The sequence below is a fragment of the Drosophila rhopaloa genome, unplaced genomic scaffold (genome assembly GCF_018152115.1).
Source record: "Drosophila rhopaloa isolate 14029-0021.01 unplaced genomic scaffold, ASM1815211v1 contig_115, whole genome shotgun sequence".
Classification (NCBI taxonomy): Eukaryota; Metazoa; Arthropoda; class Insecta; order Diptera; family Drosophilidae; genus Drosophila; species Drosophila rhopaloa.
In genome coordinates this window covers 8734469-8752719 of record NW_025334990.1, presented here as the reverse complement: position 1 = coordinate 8752719, position 18251 = coordinate 8734469, and the positions used below count along the sequence as shown (strand labels likewise).

Here is an 18251-nt window from a genome sequence, read left to right as displayed (position 1 = left end):
CTGTCCGTCTGTCCGTCTGTCCGTCTGTCCGTCTGTCTGTCCGTCTGTCTGTCTGTCCGTATGAACGCTGAGATCTCGGAAACCATAAAAGCTAGAAGATTGGCATTTTGCATTCAGATTCTAGGAGTTCCTACGCAGCGCAAGTTTGTTTCAAAAAGGTGCCACGCCCCCTTTAACGCCCACAATCGCTTATATACGATTTTAAAAATTTAAATATTTCGGAAAAGTAAAAATGCAGTTTTATTGTGTTTATCTATACCTATCGAAATGTAGAAGAAATTTTTCAAATCGGACCATTCGTTAAAAAGTTATGCGTGATCAAAGTTTCTATCTCCATCTCCCTCGCACTCCCTTTACCTGAGTAACGGGTATCTGATAGTCGGGGACCCGACTATAGCGTTCTCTCTTGTTTTTCTTGTTTTAAAAGAGCTTCTTTAGAGCTCAACTTTTTTTTTCCAACCAGTATAAATCAAAAAAAAAATATATGTTGATATATAAAAAATATAAAAATGAAAAGCTGTTTTTTGAATGATTTTGAAATATTTTTAACTGCCATCAACTTAGCAAATTGTCTAATAAAGGAAGGATATTTGCAGGATCAAAAGGAAGACTGAAAAAACCTCAGCGGACATTGCAGTCGCCGTGGATAAAATGAAGGAAAAAGGACCAAAGAAAGGTGTTCCACTTAACTTGAAGCTCCATGTTGTGGCTATTGTACTTGTACATTTACGCATTGTTAGCACATCATAAAACAAATCTCATGAATATTACAGAGTTTTATCTGCCGTTTGATTCTTAGTGCATTCCCATCCTGGTTTTGGCTGCGGGTTATTGCCAGAGCGGAATCCTCGTGCCGGGAATCTTCGGTCCCCATCCTGTTTTCGCAGAAAGGATGCCTCCGCCTCTCCTGTCCGTCGAGCGGTGCAGTCATGTGCAGGAATTAATTTTGCGATTACGCGTAATTACAGCCCGGAAAAAAGTCAACAAAGAAGGACGCGGCGTTGGCAGGAGCAGAACTTAATTGCGAGTAAGTGTTGCTTAATACTTATTATCTGCACTCGCGCCTCCGCCCCTTTTAGCGGGTTTGGACGGGGGGCGTGTCAGCGGCATTGCCGAAACTTAATTGTTAGCTTGCCGAAACTTTTTGACGCGATATTTAACCCTTTACTTTTCGTTGCTAATTAAAAAACTTTTGACGGATAAAGAAGCAGAAAAGATGGGAAAATGAAAAGGAAAAATGCGAGATAGATATATATATATATATATATGTATATACATCTATTCGTACGTATGGCCACGCGGCGGTTGTTTACACAAAAGCAATCATACGCCACGTTGTACCCGCCCCAACCACCACCTATCCCGAGCAGTATCGTCACTGTCAACAATACGACATCAAGGCGGGATTCCAAGCGTTTCGGGGGCTCCTCGAAAGCAAAGAGTTCTGACTGCTTGACGTTGCGTTGAAGTTTCATTAATTAGATAAAACTTTCTGCCATTTCCCTCTACATTGTTAATGACGCCAGCGAACGAGCTGCAAATTATTTGCACACAACAAAAGTCAAAAAGTTGCAAGAGTTGAAGCTCGAAATGTTTGAAATAAACTCAGCGATGATATGATATGCCATAAAGCCAGGAAGATCCTTTTTGGATAGAAGAAAAACTTTGCTCACCAGGGGGCTAATTTTTTTTTATTCCCCAAATAATGAGGAAAGTCCAGAAAATTAGGTTTCAATTAAAAATGAGGCATTCGGCAAAAAAAAAAAAGGATACTCAGCCCTTGTCGGAATTGAACAAATATACGCAAATAAAAAAATCATTAACCCACCCCAAGCCAACCCCTTTCCGTATTTCTCAGTGGGCTAATCAAGGAGCAAGGTGGTAAGTAAAGAAAAACCGGAAACGCCGTGCCAATCAAATTAAAAAAAGGACCACATCAAGAGTAACCCCAGGATAGGATGCGAATGCCATCAGGAGGGGAGTGGGGAAAAGATGTAAGACATGACTGAATTCATGGGATATGCGGAAGATGAATTTTTAATTTGTTGCTGTTGCTTCCCGTTTTAATTGTTGTTGACAGACTGAGTGACTGACTGACAGCGTAATTTACAATCCTTTTTTTTTCTTTTGCCAGCTTAGAAACTCCATCCCGGCAACGGGAGTAATGGAAATTTTAATTAAAGAAATTGCGGTTAATCCCGTTAACGAAAAAAAATAAAGATTCTGCCTCGGGGGGTCAGCACTTTGGTGTGGCTACAACACAACCAACCAAAATTTGTTGCTAATTGTACGGGAATTTGACGAGGGGTAATACATCACCATCTCATCTCATCTTTTCTCATCTCATCAACCTATGTACGCATGAATATGCTGTATATCTTGGGTACTTCAAAAGGTGAATTGACAGCGCCGCAAAAACCATTGCCTCCCTGGCTTGTGGAAACATTTTCATTTTCACTTTCATTTGCTCGCTTTTAATGGCATTATCCAAAAAAGGGGGATATGGCCCAGGTGGAAAGCGGGTGAAAGTGGCTACCCACCCACTCTGTCATATTTGTCAAAGGATTTTGAGTAATTTCATTTTATGCCATTTGCACATCAATTTGCATTCACATCAATTTGCATCCAAATTTCAAATTCGTAAAGCAGTTGTGAGGCCACAAAGGAAGGACCGAGACAAAGTTCGTTTCAAAAGTTATTTGACTTTTAAATCATTAAAGAGAATTTAATTATAGGCAATTTACTAATAATAATATTTATTTTTTTAGAAATCAATGCAATCAATTTATAAAATTCTGACAATTCTATTAGTTCAATTAATAATCCTTAAATAATAATATTAGTACAACTAAGTATTAAATAATAGTTTTAAGAGACACGTGTTATCATCTGGATGTCACATCTTTCTGCTTATATAAGTTATGATAATTAATTAATGTTCATATGTTCCATATACTTTTCGAAAGCACTGTTTGTGTGCGGAGAAGGAAAATTGTTATGTCATGTTGACATTGTGCGGACCATTAAATCGGATTTACCTAACCCAAATATTTGGCAGCAAACAACGCAGAGCTTAACCTGTTGATCCTGGCAAAAAAAAGAGTTTGGATACTTGTTAAAAAAGCTAAGCAAATAATTGAAATTCATGGCTAACAGCTGCTCCAAAAGCCATCACAATGAAATGGCATTGCTTTAGCCATTTTGAATGACGGATTATTTTGGCAGTGCAGTTGGAGTTGAAAATTAAGTAGGTATGAAAAGCCACCGTATGCAGTTTAAAAGAGGTGCCCGATGAAGATTCTCAGCGCATAAGAAATTAACTTAAAAAGTCATTTTGCTGGCAAAGGATGAGCTGCGAGCCAGGGTAAAAAAGGATTAATTGCATGAGGAGCTCCACCGTCCCCATCACAGTACGCGGCCATGAAGTGAATTCTTTGGCTTTCCCATAAGCCAATGACTTGCCACATCCTTTTGGCCAGGACGAAGCCATCCAACCAACCAACCAGCCAACCATCCAACCAAACAACCAACCAACCAGGAAGGCAGGATGAGGACGGGTCGGCATGTGTGCTCTGGCGGATCCGTATTTTTTAATAGTGTTCCGTGTGCCTCTTGGCGTTAATTTATGCCACAAAATCATTTTCTTTTATACTCTCCACACTCCCAGCCACATGCGAAAATAAAAATTAAAAAAAAGGGCAAAATATAAAAAGGCAAAGGACGAAGGAGAGGTGCGGCGTGAGGGGACATGGAGATGCAAATTGCGTTGCACTGGCCCCAGGATATGAGACGCAAACGCCAACGCAGTTTTATGTCAAGTGAAAAATGAGTGCGAACTATGACATGAAATATGAGCGTATCTGAGCCTTATCCCAAGCCCCCCAAATGACACCCATTCCCCCCTTCCCACGAAAAGCCGCACACAAAGTTTTATTAGTTTCTGTTTGGTGCAAATGCGACACAAATAAACGCAAAAATCGGGATTAGCTGGCAAAAACGAAATCGAAAACGTAAACAAATAGAAGCGAATAACGAATTAAAAAAACCCCACATAAATAATTTATTATATGACATGCCGCCCGACGATGATGATGGCCCGTCCTGATAAGCCCCGTCCCATCACGAAACGCTCGCACTTACCTAAAAAACAAAAACTAATATATACATAAAACAACTTAACAGAAAATATTACGACAAGCTCGGTTCACTTCGGTTTGGGTTCGAGTTCGGGTTCGGGTTCAATCGCCAGCGATTTCTCGCCATTACTGCACAACTTATGCAATCTAAGGCGCAGTACTGTGATTTGATACACACTGATTTGCTCAATTGTACGGCATATGTGTATACTTAGTACACTCCGGCCGGAATGCACACGTCTTGAATTCGCTCTATATGTTGATATAGATCGCGAATATGGTGTCCCGACAAGGCCGTAGTTTTCACTGTCATTGGCATTGGTGGGTTAAGTGCCATGACAATGAATTCGTTGCAGCGAGAGTGATGCAATCCCCTCAAAAGCAAGGTCAGGTTCTTAGTTTGCACTGATCTCAATGCTCATGACTTTTAAAAAATATTTAGGATTCTTTTAATATTGGTATTTTTCCCAATTTTAATTATTAAAACCCTCTTTTTGCCTTCTAGACAGAGAATGCATATCATTGTTTTCAAAAAATCATGAGTTTCAATAGCTTTCTAAACAAAGAACACTTCCGAAGTTTCTGGAATCTTAAATCGTTTGATGTCAATGTGTATGTATATTTGTTTTTATTTATATAGGCCATTAATATAATAGCATACACAAAAGGTTTTCTACTAGATTTTGCAATTACAAGCAAAATCGCATATTTTATTTGTGCTTAAGGGAATGTAAACATAATAACAATATTCATATCAATATTTGATAATTTTAAAACAATACACGAAATGCAATTTAATATAACCATAAAACAGTTTATTTTTCACATTTTCCTCTAGACCTATTCCCATTCATGAAAAGCGTTTTCTGGAACAGAGAAAATAGACACACATTCCACACTACTCTCTGGCAATATAGGCACACGCTGGCGCCTCAATGCCGCCTTGCATACGAATTCATTCAACTCAAGAGCACTGGCCAAAACAATCTAAACTGAAGTGACCCCGTCGACCACCCAACTATAAATAACTGAATGGAATAGGCGTCCAAACATTAGCAATGAAATCACGCATAACCGAAAGATACAAACAAATATCGGGGAGTACAGAAAAACAAGGCATGCGCGCCATATGGACGTGTAAGATATATCTTTGCGATGCTTGGCAAGGTCGTTTATTTTTGCCTAGCACTGTTTAGAAAATATTCTCAACTACATACGAATGCGGCCCAAAGAACAAATTGATTTTAATGGGATCCGAACTTGACATTGAATCTTCGGGAAGAGATAAGCTTTTGTTTTCAGTTTCCAGCTTGTGACCCATTCTCTCTCATCTTTGATTCCCGTTTAATTTGCTGATGATTCAATCTTATCTGGATTTGTTGCTTTTCTGCCTCTTGCGATCACACAACTGTACTTTGGGGCACGTGACGGTATAGCATAACTCCCCGATGATAAGGAGATCGGACAAGCTGACCCATCCCCATACCCATACTTACATAACCTTTCGATTCGCGGCTGCTTGAGTGAGTAGATAATGGTTTGGAAAATATTTACAATGCATTTATTGGAAGCAGTCAAATATTTCACTTTGTCGGGAGATTTGGGGGGTTCTTAAGATGTCATACAAAAGTATTCGTACAATATAATTAATATACATATAGTTTAATAAATACATGTTTATGTACGGTGTGTGTGGGTGTTTTTGTGTGTATACTGAGAAAACACATAACCATATTAGTTCCAAACTGCTTCATATTAGTTTTTGCGATTAATTTTAATTTCAAGCATAATTAAATTGACAAAAAAACACTAGGCTCAATTCAAAAATATTTTTTCCTAAAATGGGATTTCTTAATAAAATGAAATACTCTTAAAAGCGTATAAGTGTAAAATTACAATCGAATTAAGTTAAAAAAATAAATAAAAATGATTGCAAGAAGAAATTTTGGCAAAAAACCATTTGACAGTAAAAGTAAATTTACACAACCCTGACTTATACCCTTATGGTATGTGAAATGTCATGGTGATTGGGCCAAAATGGAGGCTATTTTTCTATGAATCATGAACAATTTGGCGATGCTTTCTCTCAGCATGGGTATGTGTGTTGTGTGGTTAAGTATAACTAAATCAGGACACAGCAGACTTGGCCATTCTCGCAATCGGTGCCGGGTCGCAGGAGCCTCTGGTGGCATCGGTCCATGCACTGTCCCAAGTGTTCCGCGCAGGGCGCTGGTCTAACCGGCACTGCAACGGCAACGGGATGACGTTTGACGTTTTTGAGGGCGGCGAGACACAAGAAATGGATCGGGATTTTTCGGGTTAGTAGCGATTTTCGGGGGTACAGCGATGCCAATTGGTGGGAGGGGGGTTGTGGGGTTTGGAAATTAGTGGGTTAGGTTCTTTTAGGGATGCAAAGAATGCGAGCGTGATCGGACTGATGGGTTTTCGTGTTTTTATTTTGGGTGGGGGTTTTAAGCCGGATGACGCACACAGCAAATAGCTAGCAATCTACTCACGTTCATAGCAGCACTCCACGCCAAGTCCGGCACTCGAGGGACACAATCCTTTGTTCGAGGTGGGCTCGATGCAGTCGTCCGTCTTCACACACAGTCCGCCCACCAGAACGCACTGCCGATCATTGGGATACACATGCACGCCCTGCAGCACTACGAATTTAAGGGGTGGATTAGCTATACCAGGTGCAGATCCACATACAGATTCAGATCGCCCACTTACTGTACGTATCGGGTTGGTCCACTTCGTTTGTCTCGACATTTGCCTGTACTTGCAGCACTAGGATTGTGCTGGCCACCAGCAGGCAGCCCAAAAAGCTCATTCTCAGCGACATGTTTGAATATTCGGCTGTGTTACCGGGCGTATACGTGATAAGCCTAGGATCAATTCGACTCGGGTTCGATTTGGTTTCCGCAGTAGTTTCAACACACTTCACTCTGGTAATCCACTTCCTCTCGATGGCACGGTTAGCGTTGGACTGATCCCAGCTAATTACGCTACAGAGTCTTTTCAACGAAAAAAATACTTACTTATAGAGAGAGGGAGAGGAACAGCGCGAGTGGGAGCAAGAGCGAGCAGGCGTTTTTGCACAACTAGCCGCGGAGAAAGAGAAGAAGAAGGAGGAAGGGGAAATGAGAAATGTGGAAGAGCGGAGCAGAGAAAGAGTGAGGGGGAGGGGGCGACGGGAGGAAGCCGAGGAAGTGCGGTTCAATTAAAGACCGTGAGAGAGTTTAGAAAATTGGCCAACTCCGATCGGCTTCATCCGCCTCAATCAGCAACGCTCTCCACTACACACAGAGAAAATGTAGTAGTTTAACATCGGCATTGACGATAATTTATGATCATTGATTAATATTTTTCATCTCCGTGACCACTTTAGCAACACATGAAGAAATAATGACCAACTATTTAAAATGTAGAAACTAAATATATAATAACTAAAATGAATTCTACGAATATTTCATTTTGTGTCAGTTATAAGATTTAAACCATTAATAGACCTATTTCTGTTAATATTAATGTTAATCGAATTGACTAACAAGAGTCATTATTATTTTCCTGTGAATCGGCTCAAAAGTAAGAAAATGTTTTGCGCATTTTTTATTTTTATAGTTATTTATGAACTTTTAAAATAAAATGAATTTAAATGCCTAATTTATAACGATGTACTGGTAATCCATTAGTGATTCTTCTCTTTGATTGGAATTATGTTTAATTTTTGTTTTAATCTTTCTGCATTCTTGGAATATTGATAAGGGATCAACTTCATTTGAAACAATGATTACCAAATGTGAATTCCTCTCGGTGTATTAAAGATCGCTCAATGAATGGACCCACAATCAAGCGTTCAGCTCGGGCAACAAGCGCCAATCAGCGACCATCGGCAGGCAGCAAAAGAACAACAAGAACGATGGTTTGCATCAAATGAACCGCATTGAGCGGGGCGTAACGTGATTTTACTGCAATCCGATCTGGTTTGGCACACACACTCCCCGGCCTCCCTTTCTCCCCCAGTGTCTCAGTCTTATCGGCACTGTTTGTGTAATTTTCCAAAACAATTTGTGTGAAATATTTGTGTGCAAAATAAACAAAAACTTGAAATATTACGTATACGCCGGGGCGCGCTGGCTGGTGCCCCAGAAAAAAAAAAACATTCTGTTTTGGGCCAGATGTTACCTTCACACGATCTAAACAATTGCGGCTGGAAAAGAAATTCACTAGAAGCGATTAATGAATGAACTAATTGCTTGACCCTGAGAAGCTAAATGGCAATGGGTAAGGAAAGTACTTTATTTTTATTTACTTAACTTACCCCATTTTCGACTGAGAAAACAATCGATTATTATTTCCTCTCCTTTTTTTTTGGATAAACACACATAATGCACTTCACCTCCAGATCACCTGATATTGATTGAAGGGTTCAGTTTCAGGCCTTGTCCAGCCTACTCGCATCGAGTGGGAGCCCCACAACAGAAAAAATTCCCCCTGAACTGAACTCAACGCTTATCAGTTTAAACTAAAAGTTTTCCCAGAAAGCTTTCACCCGCGAAAGCTGTCGTTAAGTGGTGTTTGTCTTCGGTAAACGTTTATATTAAAGCTTTTGCTAACGGAGCTGCCAGATATTTCCCTCGAACTGTAAATATCCCACATAAGCCCATAAGTAATTTCAAAGCCGAGTTCTTAGAAAAGAAAACATCCGGTTAAGTGAATCATCTTCGATAAGGTGTTGATTTATTATATTTAAGTACTTATTCATCTAGTTTCAGTTGAACTGGCATTTGAATGCATATGCACATACAGATATCTTTCATTGTCAGTCTTTTTTGTGTGGATCTTACGACATCTAATACTTGGCTAATTGCCATAAACAGCAAATATCACAGAGTCGGAGTAAGACTAAAAATCCTGGGATTCCCCGTCTACTTATCGGTTAGTCTGCCGATTTCTGCAGTTCATTGACGGTGATCACGCTGCAGGTGATTGCAGGTGGCAATGGACTGGCCACTGTGGGAGGAGGTGATACTGGAGCACCCAGATCCCCGGCCTTGTTGCTGAAGGGTATCACGAACACACTGGTCTTGGCCGCATGCTGCATCTTGATCACCGTATCATAGCTCGGCGGTGCGAATTCACTGTACGAAGGTGAGGGCGTGGGCGGTGCTCTCAGACCCTCGGTGGACTGTCCTCCGGCGGGACGACGCCTCATGTCCCGGCATCGTCGATCCGAGCAGGCCATCAGCATGAAGAAGGCAGCCAAAGCGAGGAAGGTGGCCACATACCACACAATCGTGATCACATCCATTGCTGTCTGGGAAAGTTCGTTGGGCGACTCGACGACAGCTGAAAGAATTTGGTGTTAATTAGTTATTGAGAAATTCATATTCAAGCCAGCTCACAGACAAAACCCACGTTATGTTTTAATTAGAATCAATAGAATCAAAACTTTCAGTGGAAACCCCTAGAATGCCTATTTCATCCCAGTACCAAAGTTTATTGCCCAGCCATCAGGTTATCTGACACCCCGAGTGCTGATCGCTGATGTTGTGCTTCTAGTCACGAATTGTGGGTCTGGGCCAACCATAAACTTTATGACGAAACTGCTCGATTCGCATTACTGTCGCGTCATCGAACTACGCTAATGGCTAAAATGAACTGTTGATAGGGGCTAACCCCGTTTGTGGGCACTGTATTTAAACAGATATTGTTGTTGATTGTCGGTCTCAAGGGTCCGGTACAATTGAGATATTACCAGTGGGCGAAAGCGGTTACGAAACAGAGTTCACTTAATACCAGTTGTAAGCCTCTTGAACTTTCTTACACTTGTTTACATTGCCTTGCAGGCATACAACAAAAATTCTTTCTATATATTTATTTTTTTAGATTTAATTTTAAGTATTTAATGTTTTCCATATCACTGATAAACTGATAAATAATTAAAATAAAAACAAAATGTTTAATGGCTTTTGTCAAAATATTTAATCAACTGTTCTATTATTGTCAAAAAAAATGTCTAGTTATCATATTATTATGTATGCCTTTATCAGGGTAAATATTTATAATTAATTAATATCACACTCACACTGCGATCTTTGAAAAGTGTTATCAATATTAAACCACTTCAGTTTATAATTTAATATAGCTACGATTCCAAAAATAGATTAATGATTCTTTTTTTAACAATAATGACTGTTGTCAAGACAAAACCCATGAGATTTGATATTTTTTGGAGACGCTGGCATTACTCATAAATTCTTACTTAATCAGCTCCAAGATCTACATAGATTTTGCTCGAATAAATATATACAGTTTTTTGTTTGAATCAGTATTTTGAAACTATTAAATTGAATTAATTCCTTTTAAAATTTTTGTGTTGTTGGATAATTTGTCTTGTGGTTTGTCACTTTTCAATGTAATTCTTCACAAATACTCACTGTTTTTGTAGACAATTATGCGGGTGTTGTTCGAGATGGGATCGGGAAACAAGTCCACCTCGGTGGTTCCGTTCGCGGAGGTAAGGTTGTAGGGCAGCTGGCGCGAGGACTCGTTGAGAACGTTCTCCAAACTGAAGAGATAGGACTGGCCGTGTACGCAGCACGAGCTGGCGATGATTACTGAAATGGAATAAAATACCCACGCCGAACCAAACCAAACCGCATCGAATCGAATCGGAACGGAAGGGAGGGGAAGGGAACGGAGCGGACGAGGGGTATTAGTGATATTAAATTATCAGGAAATCAAGACGGAGCGGTGAGCTCACTGATAGCTTATCACCATTCGCCATTCTGTGGCGTGCGAACAAATGGATTTTATTTCAGGTGGGAGCGCTGAAGACAAACATCTTCATCGGCGACTGATAAGAGTATCTAAATATAACCCACTGCCAGCGGGGCGTTCCCCCCGTAAATGGATCGCTTAATAAGCTCAGTCAATCGGGCGGTTAAGTTTACGACCTAAGCCACTTGACGATAAGAAACCCGATGACGACCCGGTGTCTGAGGTGGATTTTGGTATATCTCCATGACTGATATGGATGGAGAATATCTCTAGTTCCAGCGACTAGTGGGGTAGGTGTTAGTCCACATATGTAAGTATTATCTTCCTGGCTATGGTTTGTAAAATATTTTGACGCACCCATCAAAACACAAACACCATAAAAGCCAAGTTAAGCTGCCGCCAATAAAACATTGTGTACTCGCTATCTCATTTTAAAGACCTTTCGATGAGTTGGTAACTGTGTTTGCACACTTCTTTGGCGGCGACCATATTTCACCATCGAAGGTGCGTTCTTCTATTTTTTTGCGGGATGGATAGGCACACGGCCCCCATCTCCAGACAACCAAAGTATCTTTACAACTTCTGCCAATTATTACTTGATTGCGGACCTGTTTTCGCAATCAATTTCACCACGAAACTGATGAAATTCGGTCGCACAATATTGTTGACCTAGGTTGGGGCTATGACGAGTCTCGATGAGAGACAGCTGGTCATTTCCGTAATAGCTTTTTTTTTTGCCAGTTAAGAGGAAAAGTTACGCAGTTGATTACGAGATAATTCATACGCCCTGTTGCCAAAATGTGGAACATTAGATGGGGAGGTTTTTTGAATAGAATCTCGATAATCACTTTATCTTCCTTGCTAATAAAAGTAGCAGTCATCTGGGTTACAGTCAGCCAAAATTGTCATGTGGGAACTCCGGTCCCGAGACATGTTAGTTGAATGGAATCTTTGTGCTAATTTTTGATAAAATTCAGATTCATCTAGACAAAACGGTCATGTGTATACACCTGTCCCATGGAAATTAAAATGAATGGAATCTTTCGCCTAGACTAAAAATAATATTTGCCATGCTGATAAAACTTGTATACATCTTTAAATTTATCTGAAAATGTAACCAAATAATTACAAGTAAACTGAGAAAACCCTGTTCCACTTCTACAGGGACTTAAAACTAGATTAACGCACTTGATATATGGTTTCTAAAAATAACTGCCAAAGCTAATGTTGGGTGTGGGTTTCTTGGGGCGAGAACTTTCATTTAACAGTGGATAAATTGTGCGGGTGGGTTTGGTTATTTATAGAGTGTCAAGTGGATACAGATAAGGTGGCAGTAAAAACACGCATGCAAACAACAGCACAAACCCATTGAAATACCAAACAAAACCAGCAAGGTGGAAGTGGAAAAACAAGCAGCAGCAACAAAATATTAGCAATTAAATTCTAATTAGCTACTAATGGCAAAACGTGCTGGAGTCAACGTCAGCAATTTCAGTGGAGCTAGTGGTGTATCACCTGTGCAAACGGAACAGGTGGATATGGGGGGTATTGTCTTGCCCACATGCCATGTGCTCCGTTTATATATACATAGATATGTATATATGGAAGTTACGGATAAACGAACTCTATTTGCCTTGAACCGGCTTTCTACTTAAGAAACCGAATTTCTGGAATTTCCGTGATTTGTTCACATTATCCACAAGTAGGGTGGTTCAGTAAAGTACGCCGCCCCATTTAATAACGTCATTAGTCATTAGTATTTGGGGCTTGCCAGCGACTTGAGTTTAACCGGTTTCCATAATTGCCGGGAAAATTGCAAATCGAGATATCGCCGGTCTCCCCTCGAAGCCACACAACATCCCACTTTCGTGAAATGTCACCGAAACGAGGGGCTCTAACTTTGATTCGTTTTAGATGATATTTATGGGGCGATCACATGTCGCTGACTCTCAGATCTTATCTAACGGGATTAGCAGATGACGGGATCGTAAAGACATCGTTAACTGGTTTACGATGTCTGGATGAAGGCCCAAGATGATATGGTCTTGACGCCAGAAGTTCCTCAAACAGTCGCTTAAGGCTATTACGATTATTGGGATTTGCACTGCACTGATAGGACTAGCAGGGGATTTTCGGGTTTTCTAAAGTTTCATGACATTCAAAAAAAAATGATGTACAGATGCTCTTTACGGACAAAAAGAATAAGACAAGAATGAATTAGCTGATTACAGACTTTTCATAAATAACATATTATTACTTGACTTTGATTTAACAACAAATTTTATTTAATAGTTCTACTATATAATATTAAAATGGATTCAGGAACACATCAATCATAGTGGCGCATATAATAATATTTATGAGGTTTTAACACAATGAAAACCAAAACTATTTTTGCAAAGAATGTTTTTATTAATAACTGATATATCCTGTTTTGCGTTAACTTTGCTTTTAACAACTAGTTTTGTGAGATAATTCTTTTGGCAATGCTTTAAAAATACCTATCGTATACTAAACGGCGTCCCATTCAAACATTCCCTGCTCACAATCTTTATTCACGGTTTAATTATTTCCAATCAGCTAGAGTTTGCTGAAGTTCACGTTCACATAATTAGCATATGCTTGTTCGAGACTTGTTTATTGCCTGTTTTTTTTATACATATACACATTTACAATATCTGTGCATATATCCAGAGAAGGCCTGTCTGAGACTCACCCATCATAATTGGCAGCATTGTCTGGATCCGGCTGTATTCCATGGCGCTGATGTTCAGGTAACTGGGACTGTTGTTTGTTTTTGATTCACACACTTGTCGGCTGGAATTGCAATCAATGAATTTCCATAAATCGTTCACTTCACTGAGAATTGCACCGGGCAATTGGGTATGGAGGCGGGCTTTAACTTGGATGCGGACTGTCCGCCGAATCGATCGTTCAGCTTCAACTGTGTGTCGCAGACTGAGCGAGTCGCTCGGTTTGCCCACAACTTTTAGCCGGAGCTGCTCTTTCTGGTCGTGTTGTGGTTTCTGCCAGCGTCTTTGTTTCGCTGTGGCCCCCCGTGCGTATGAGTCACGCGCTCTCCGCTCGGCGAGAAAGTAATTCCGGCGATTGGCGGGACTGGTTAGAGCAACGTATCTAATTGTTGGCCAAAACATCAAACAATCGGCGTTAAAGAGGCGGAGGTGCCAGTGTCGCCACCGCAAAACCAATGAATGATTAGAAACGGGCTCGGTTCTGGACCTGTGGTTACCATGGTTTTTTCACAAAATCACACACAAAATCACACACAAAATCCATAATATTATTTTAATTTTACAATGAATCATCACGATTTTCAATTTAAAGAAACAAACATGTATATGAAATCTAGTATTCTTATAACTTAAAAACAAATTATCTTTTAAAGGGGATTTCCGGGTGGTTACAGAAGCACACAAAAAATATTTATCTATGTGATTTAAAAACAAACTTAATACCTTAGTATCTTTAAAGGTTTCAGTCTACTACCAAATAGAAAACAATTATGGGACTTAAAAGATTTACAAATTAAGTTTAAGGCTTAAAATAAAAAGAACGATAAAGTCTACAAATCTTTTACTTAAAATTAGAAACAATTTTTTAGCTTAGATATTGTTCTAGTTATTAAGGTTTTACGAATTAAGTATTGATCTAGAGCCAACTAATTCTTGCTGCGTAGTTCATGCCATATAAAATTATATGCTGTTAAATTATACTGATTGATAAAGTCATGCCAATATCTCGCAGAAAACAGATAAGTGATAAGAAAAATAAAAAAAGCTTCAAGCAATGTTTGTTCTATATTTTCTCTGTGCATATCTTTAGTTAACATACCCACTGAAATTCACAAACATTCCCGCTATGCCCGTATATGGATTTTCGATATTGGATCAAATATAAGCCACACCTTAATACTGGAAGACCTTAAGTTACCGTTTGTTTTAAAAATATATTTTCGAGGAGGCAGATACACTGCGAAAGTGGCTCAAAAAACTGGCTGTGCTTAGGGTTATTTTTGGGCGTGAACTCACACCTACACGCCCCACTGCGAGGCGCTAATTCGCTGTGCGAATTTCGCGATTTGACAACACCGAAGCGTCAGAAGAAGATCGAGTGCAATTTCTAGGATACCCGTGAGGTCTTCGACTCGGGATGATGGATGGCTCGGTGGTTAAACTCCCTATCAGGGTGCTTGACACGAATTAAGGCCAAGAGCTTCGGCGATAGAGTGATTGGAGATCGACCCTGAACTTGATGGATAGATCGGCCGTGTGGCTCTTTTGTGTGCGTGTTATAATTGGCACCTGGGCGTTATATATAGAGATATATCCGTGGAGCAGCTACCGGTTGCCAAGAGGGGCGCACATTCGCTAATTGATTCGCATACTGCGACTCCAAGGCAATTGGACAATTGTGGGCCGACATTGAACGGGGGCACAGATTGGCCGGCAAATTGTCTCGCAGCTACGATGGCGATAACCAGTTTGGTCAATTGTGACGAGTCAACGACCAGGCGACCCCAGCACGTGCCGCATCCACCGCGAAACATCCAAGTGTCCGTTGGTAACAAAGGAAAATCTACGCTTGCAGCGTAAGCAGACCAGAAATTGATTAGCCCATGGATGACGCAGTATCAGCGACACCTTTCCTCTAGTCGTGACCAACCGCCGATTTCTGTGGAGATGAGTTGTAGGTGCGGGCGCGGGCGCGGGAACTCGGATTGCCTGTTCGACGGGTTATTGGATAAGACACGTGCTGAATCACGAAGTGTGTCACCATGTGATGAAACCCCAACACTAAAACTGGGGATGATCAGCGGAGGGTGAGGTGATTCCCGGCCGTACTTTCGCTATGCTCTACTGAGATTTAGTTGGTTTATTTATCAGTTAATATACGTATTTGAGTGAGTTGCGTGTGTATACATATAAGTTAATTGGCTTAAGAGCTACTGACCACCACTCCGATCTTACAGTTACATTGCAGTTACATGTTTGGAGTAATTACTGTAGTTCGTACATTATCTCGTGAGCGTGTGTGCGCCTACATATTATACTATGGATTGAACAATTGACAACTTCGGCCAGCACACAACAAAGACATCTACAAGCGCGTGGTTTTCTAGGCGTACAAATACATAACATACATTTATGCCATACAGAAACAGGTACAATCTATGTGGAATGCCTGGCCAATTTTGACTGGCCCTTGGAATATTTACGCTAGCTAATACAGAGACTAGTACTGTGTGGCTTTTGCTTATAAATAATTGTTGCTTAGGTAAATAATTGATATAATTTTATAGAGTTCGATAATACCAGTGAGATTTCATCAGTGAGTAAACAATTTGCATCGCCAAAAGGCGGCTTCAACAGTTACAAATATTAAATTATTACGGACGCTGAAGAACATAAAACTTAAATATATACATCTGTAAAACAGTGGAGTCTCGGGGGAGTATTCTGGTATATGGTTCAAAGTGAACACATCGACAAAGGTGACGTTTGATCGCTAACGCTAATCACAAAACATAAAATCAGTCCTAACATATTTACATAGAATGCTGATCTGTTCAGATAGAGATTCAATTACCTAATAGGACTAATACAACAAGTGTGCGATACCAAGAACTTGCTGATCTGGCACAAAGCGGAGCATTCCCAGCCGAGGATCTTTATCTTTCAGGGAACAGTGACTCGTAGCTGGGCGGCAGATCCTTGGGCGTAGCCGGCTGCTGTTGATGCTGAGTTTCGTGCTCGTGCAGGACGCTATCGTCGTACTGTGTCGCTGGAGGCAGCTCAATGGTGGGCACATCCGACTAGAAATAACAATTAATTGTATATCTAGACAGCGCATTGAGAAACCTGAACTCACCCTGGCGCGTCTCTGATTGAAGCGGGCAGCTGAGGCCTCATGCGCCCGCTGCTGCACTGTTATACAGTTCCAGTACTTCCAGCAGATCCACACACAGAAGCCCACGCCCACCATGGTGAAGATGAGCGACGTCAGCGCCGAGATGGCCACATTGGCCGTGTCGATTTCCTCCGGCACGATGGCGTCGTGGAAGCAGGTGCCCTCATCGCGGCACGGATACAGGCAGTTGGTGATATTGTCCCGCACAAAGTGCCGCGAGATGCACGAGTACTGGTCGTTCGGATCGCAGAGGAAATCGCCATTGAACTGGCACTCGGAGTGTGCTGTAAGCACCATGCGCAGCTCCAGTGGATCTCCGAGAATATGGCGCGATCGATCGATAAAGATGTGCACATTGACCTCGCGGTCGCGTTGATCGAAGATCAAGCGACCTGCCGGCCCGTCAATGGAGATATCCGTGCATATGCGTTCGCTGGGCGAGCGGTTGCCGCTGCTGAACTGGATGTAGTCGATGCACTCCTTGGACACGGGATCGCGCCGAAACTTGAGTCGTGTGATAATGGTATATATGCCGCGCGGGGTACGCTCGCTGGTCAGCACCCGGAACTGGCAGTCGTACTTAATTTTGTTGGCCGCATGGCCGTGGGGCAGTGTCAGATTCCACATCTGGGTCACGATCGCTCCAGAGGTGTCATCGAATTCCAGCCGAACCGTGGGATCGCCTCGGAACGGCTTGGCCAGTGTGAAGAATAGTTTGTCCGAGCACATGTTGTCCTGCAGGCGAACTGGGGAGCGATAACACAAAGTTATTTACATTCTCTTGAGAGGATTGAGGCGCACCTACCATTTTTGTAGGCAGTGGAAAAGGCCACCAACATGGCTAGTGGCCAGAGTGTCCCGATGCAGACCTTGCCCATCATGCTGGCACTCGTCCTGCGTCCACCCGACCTGCGTGTGTCCTTGCTGTTCCGTTGCGACTGTGTGCAGCTAGAATCCCTGCATTTGCTTTTGTTTTAGAACTAAATTAAAATTTGTTTATTGCTAAATTGAGTTTAGTATGACCGCCCTGGGACTGTTGAAATATACCACATGAAAAATATACCGCAAGTAATTAAAAAAGTATTTTAACTCAGACTCAAACCACACCCAAAAACTAAATTTAAACTAATTTAGGAAATTACTGCTTTGCATAAAAAAAATTAGAAATAATTTACTTTAACGGAGTTTTAAGTACATATGTAAAGGCGAACTTCATAGTCCTGAATATTTAAAATAATAATAACGTTATTAATTTTTCGAACTATTCTTAAGCAATAAAGGCCCAATCTAATAGCATTTAAGAATATTAAAAAACTCAATTAATTAGTTAATAGTCAGAGAGATGAAATAATGGACCTCTGGTGCGGATTTGGCCCATCAGGGAAAACATGATTGGTT

At 41.0% G+C, this 18251-nt stretch overlaps 3 protein-coding genes across 4 annotated transcripts; all 3 read right to left on the bottom strand.

Annotated features, from left to right (window-relative positions):
• Window positions 1–5674: 5674 nt before the first annotated feature.
• Window positions 5675–7138, bottom strand: LOC108050829 (U-scoloptoxin(19)-Tl1a). 2 transcript variants are annotated; one of them, XM_017132716.2, is made up of 3 exons: window positions 6873–7137; window positions 6653–6802; window positions 5675–6380 (listed from the first exon to the last, which is right to left on the bottom strand). In XM_017132716.2, exons 1-3 carry the CDS (start codon window positions 6982–6984, stop codon window positions 6259–6261), a joined length of 384 nt encoding a protein of 127 aa, XP_016988205.2. In that variant the 5' UTR covers window positions 6985–7137; the 3' UTR covers window positions 5675–6258. The 2 variants fall into 2 exon arrangements, with proteins under 2 accessions (XP_016988205.2, XP_016988206.1); XM_017132717.2 differs by lacking the exon at window positions 5675–6380 and adding an exon at window positions 6471–6570 and having other exon boundaries at window positions 6873–7138.
• A 1713-nt stretch (window positions 7139–8851) lies between these two features.
• LOC108050746 lies at window positions 8852–13868 on the bottom strand. Its single transcript, XM_017132580.2, has 3 exons — window positions 13642–13868; window positions 10583–10762; window positions 8852–9491 (listed from the first exon to the last, which is right to left on the bottom strand). The coding sequence occupies exons 1-3, from the start codon at window positions 13682–13684 to the stop codon at window positions 9082–9084; spliced, it is 633 nt and encodes a 210-aa protein (XP_016988069.2). The 5' UTR covers window positions 13685–13868; the 3' UTR covers window positions 8852–9081.
• A 1935-nt stretch (window positions 13869–15803) lies between these two features.
• On the bottom strand, window positions 15804–17904 carry LOC108050826. The gene is made up of 3 exons (XM_017132712.2): window positions 17659–17904; window positions 16815–17599; window positions 15804–16758 (listed from the first exon to the last, which is right to left on the bottom strand). Exons 1-3 carry the CDS (start codon window positions 17732–17734, stop codon window positions 16615–16617), a joined length of 1005 nt encoding a protein of 334 aa, XP_016988201.2. The 5' UTR covers window positions 17735–17904; the 3' UTR covers window positions 15804–16614.
• Window positions 17905–18251: the final 347 nt, after the last annotated feature.

Coding starts and splice junctions, on each gene's coding strand:
- LOC108050829 (XM_017132716.2), bottom strand. CDS start 6,984: ATGTCGCTGAGAATGAGCTTTTTGGGCTGCCTGCTGGTGGCCAGCACA. Junction 6,803..6,872: donor GGACCAACCCGATACGTACA/GTAAGTGGGCGA, acceptor TTAAATTCGTAG/TGCTGCAGGGCGTGCATGTG. Junction 6,381..6,652: donor CGTGGAGTGCTGCTATGAAC/GTGAGTAGATTG, acceptor TTGCCGTTGCAG/TGCCGGTTAGACCAGCGCCC.
- LOC108050746 (XM_017132580.2), bottom strand. CDS start 13,684: ATGGAATACAGCCGGATCCAGACAATGCTGCCAATTATGATGG. Junction 10,763..13,641: donor AATGCTGCCAATTATGATGG/GTGAGTCTCAGA, acceptor ATTCCATTTCAG/TAATCATCGCCAGCTCGTGC. Junction 9,492..10,582: donor CATAATTGTCTACAAAAACA/GTGAGTATTTGT, acceptor AAATTCTTTCAG/CTGTCGTCGAGTCGCCCAAC.
- LOC108050826 (XM_017132712.2), bottom strand. CDS start 17,734: ATGATGGGCAAGGTCTGCATCGGGACACTCTGGCCACTAGCCATGTTG. Junction 17,600..17,658: donor TTCCACTGCCTACAAAAATG/GTAGGTGCGCCT, acceptor ATCGCTCCCCAG/TTCGCCTGCAGGACAACATG. Junction 16,759..16,814: donor TCAATCAGAGACGCGCCAGG/GTGAGTTCAGGT, acceptor TGTTATTTCTAG/TCGGATGTGCCCACCATTGA.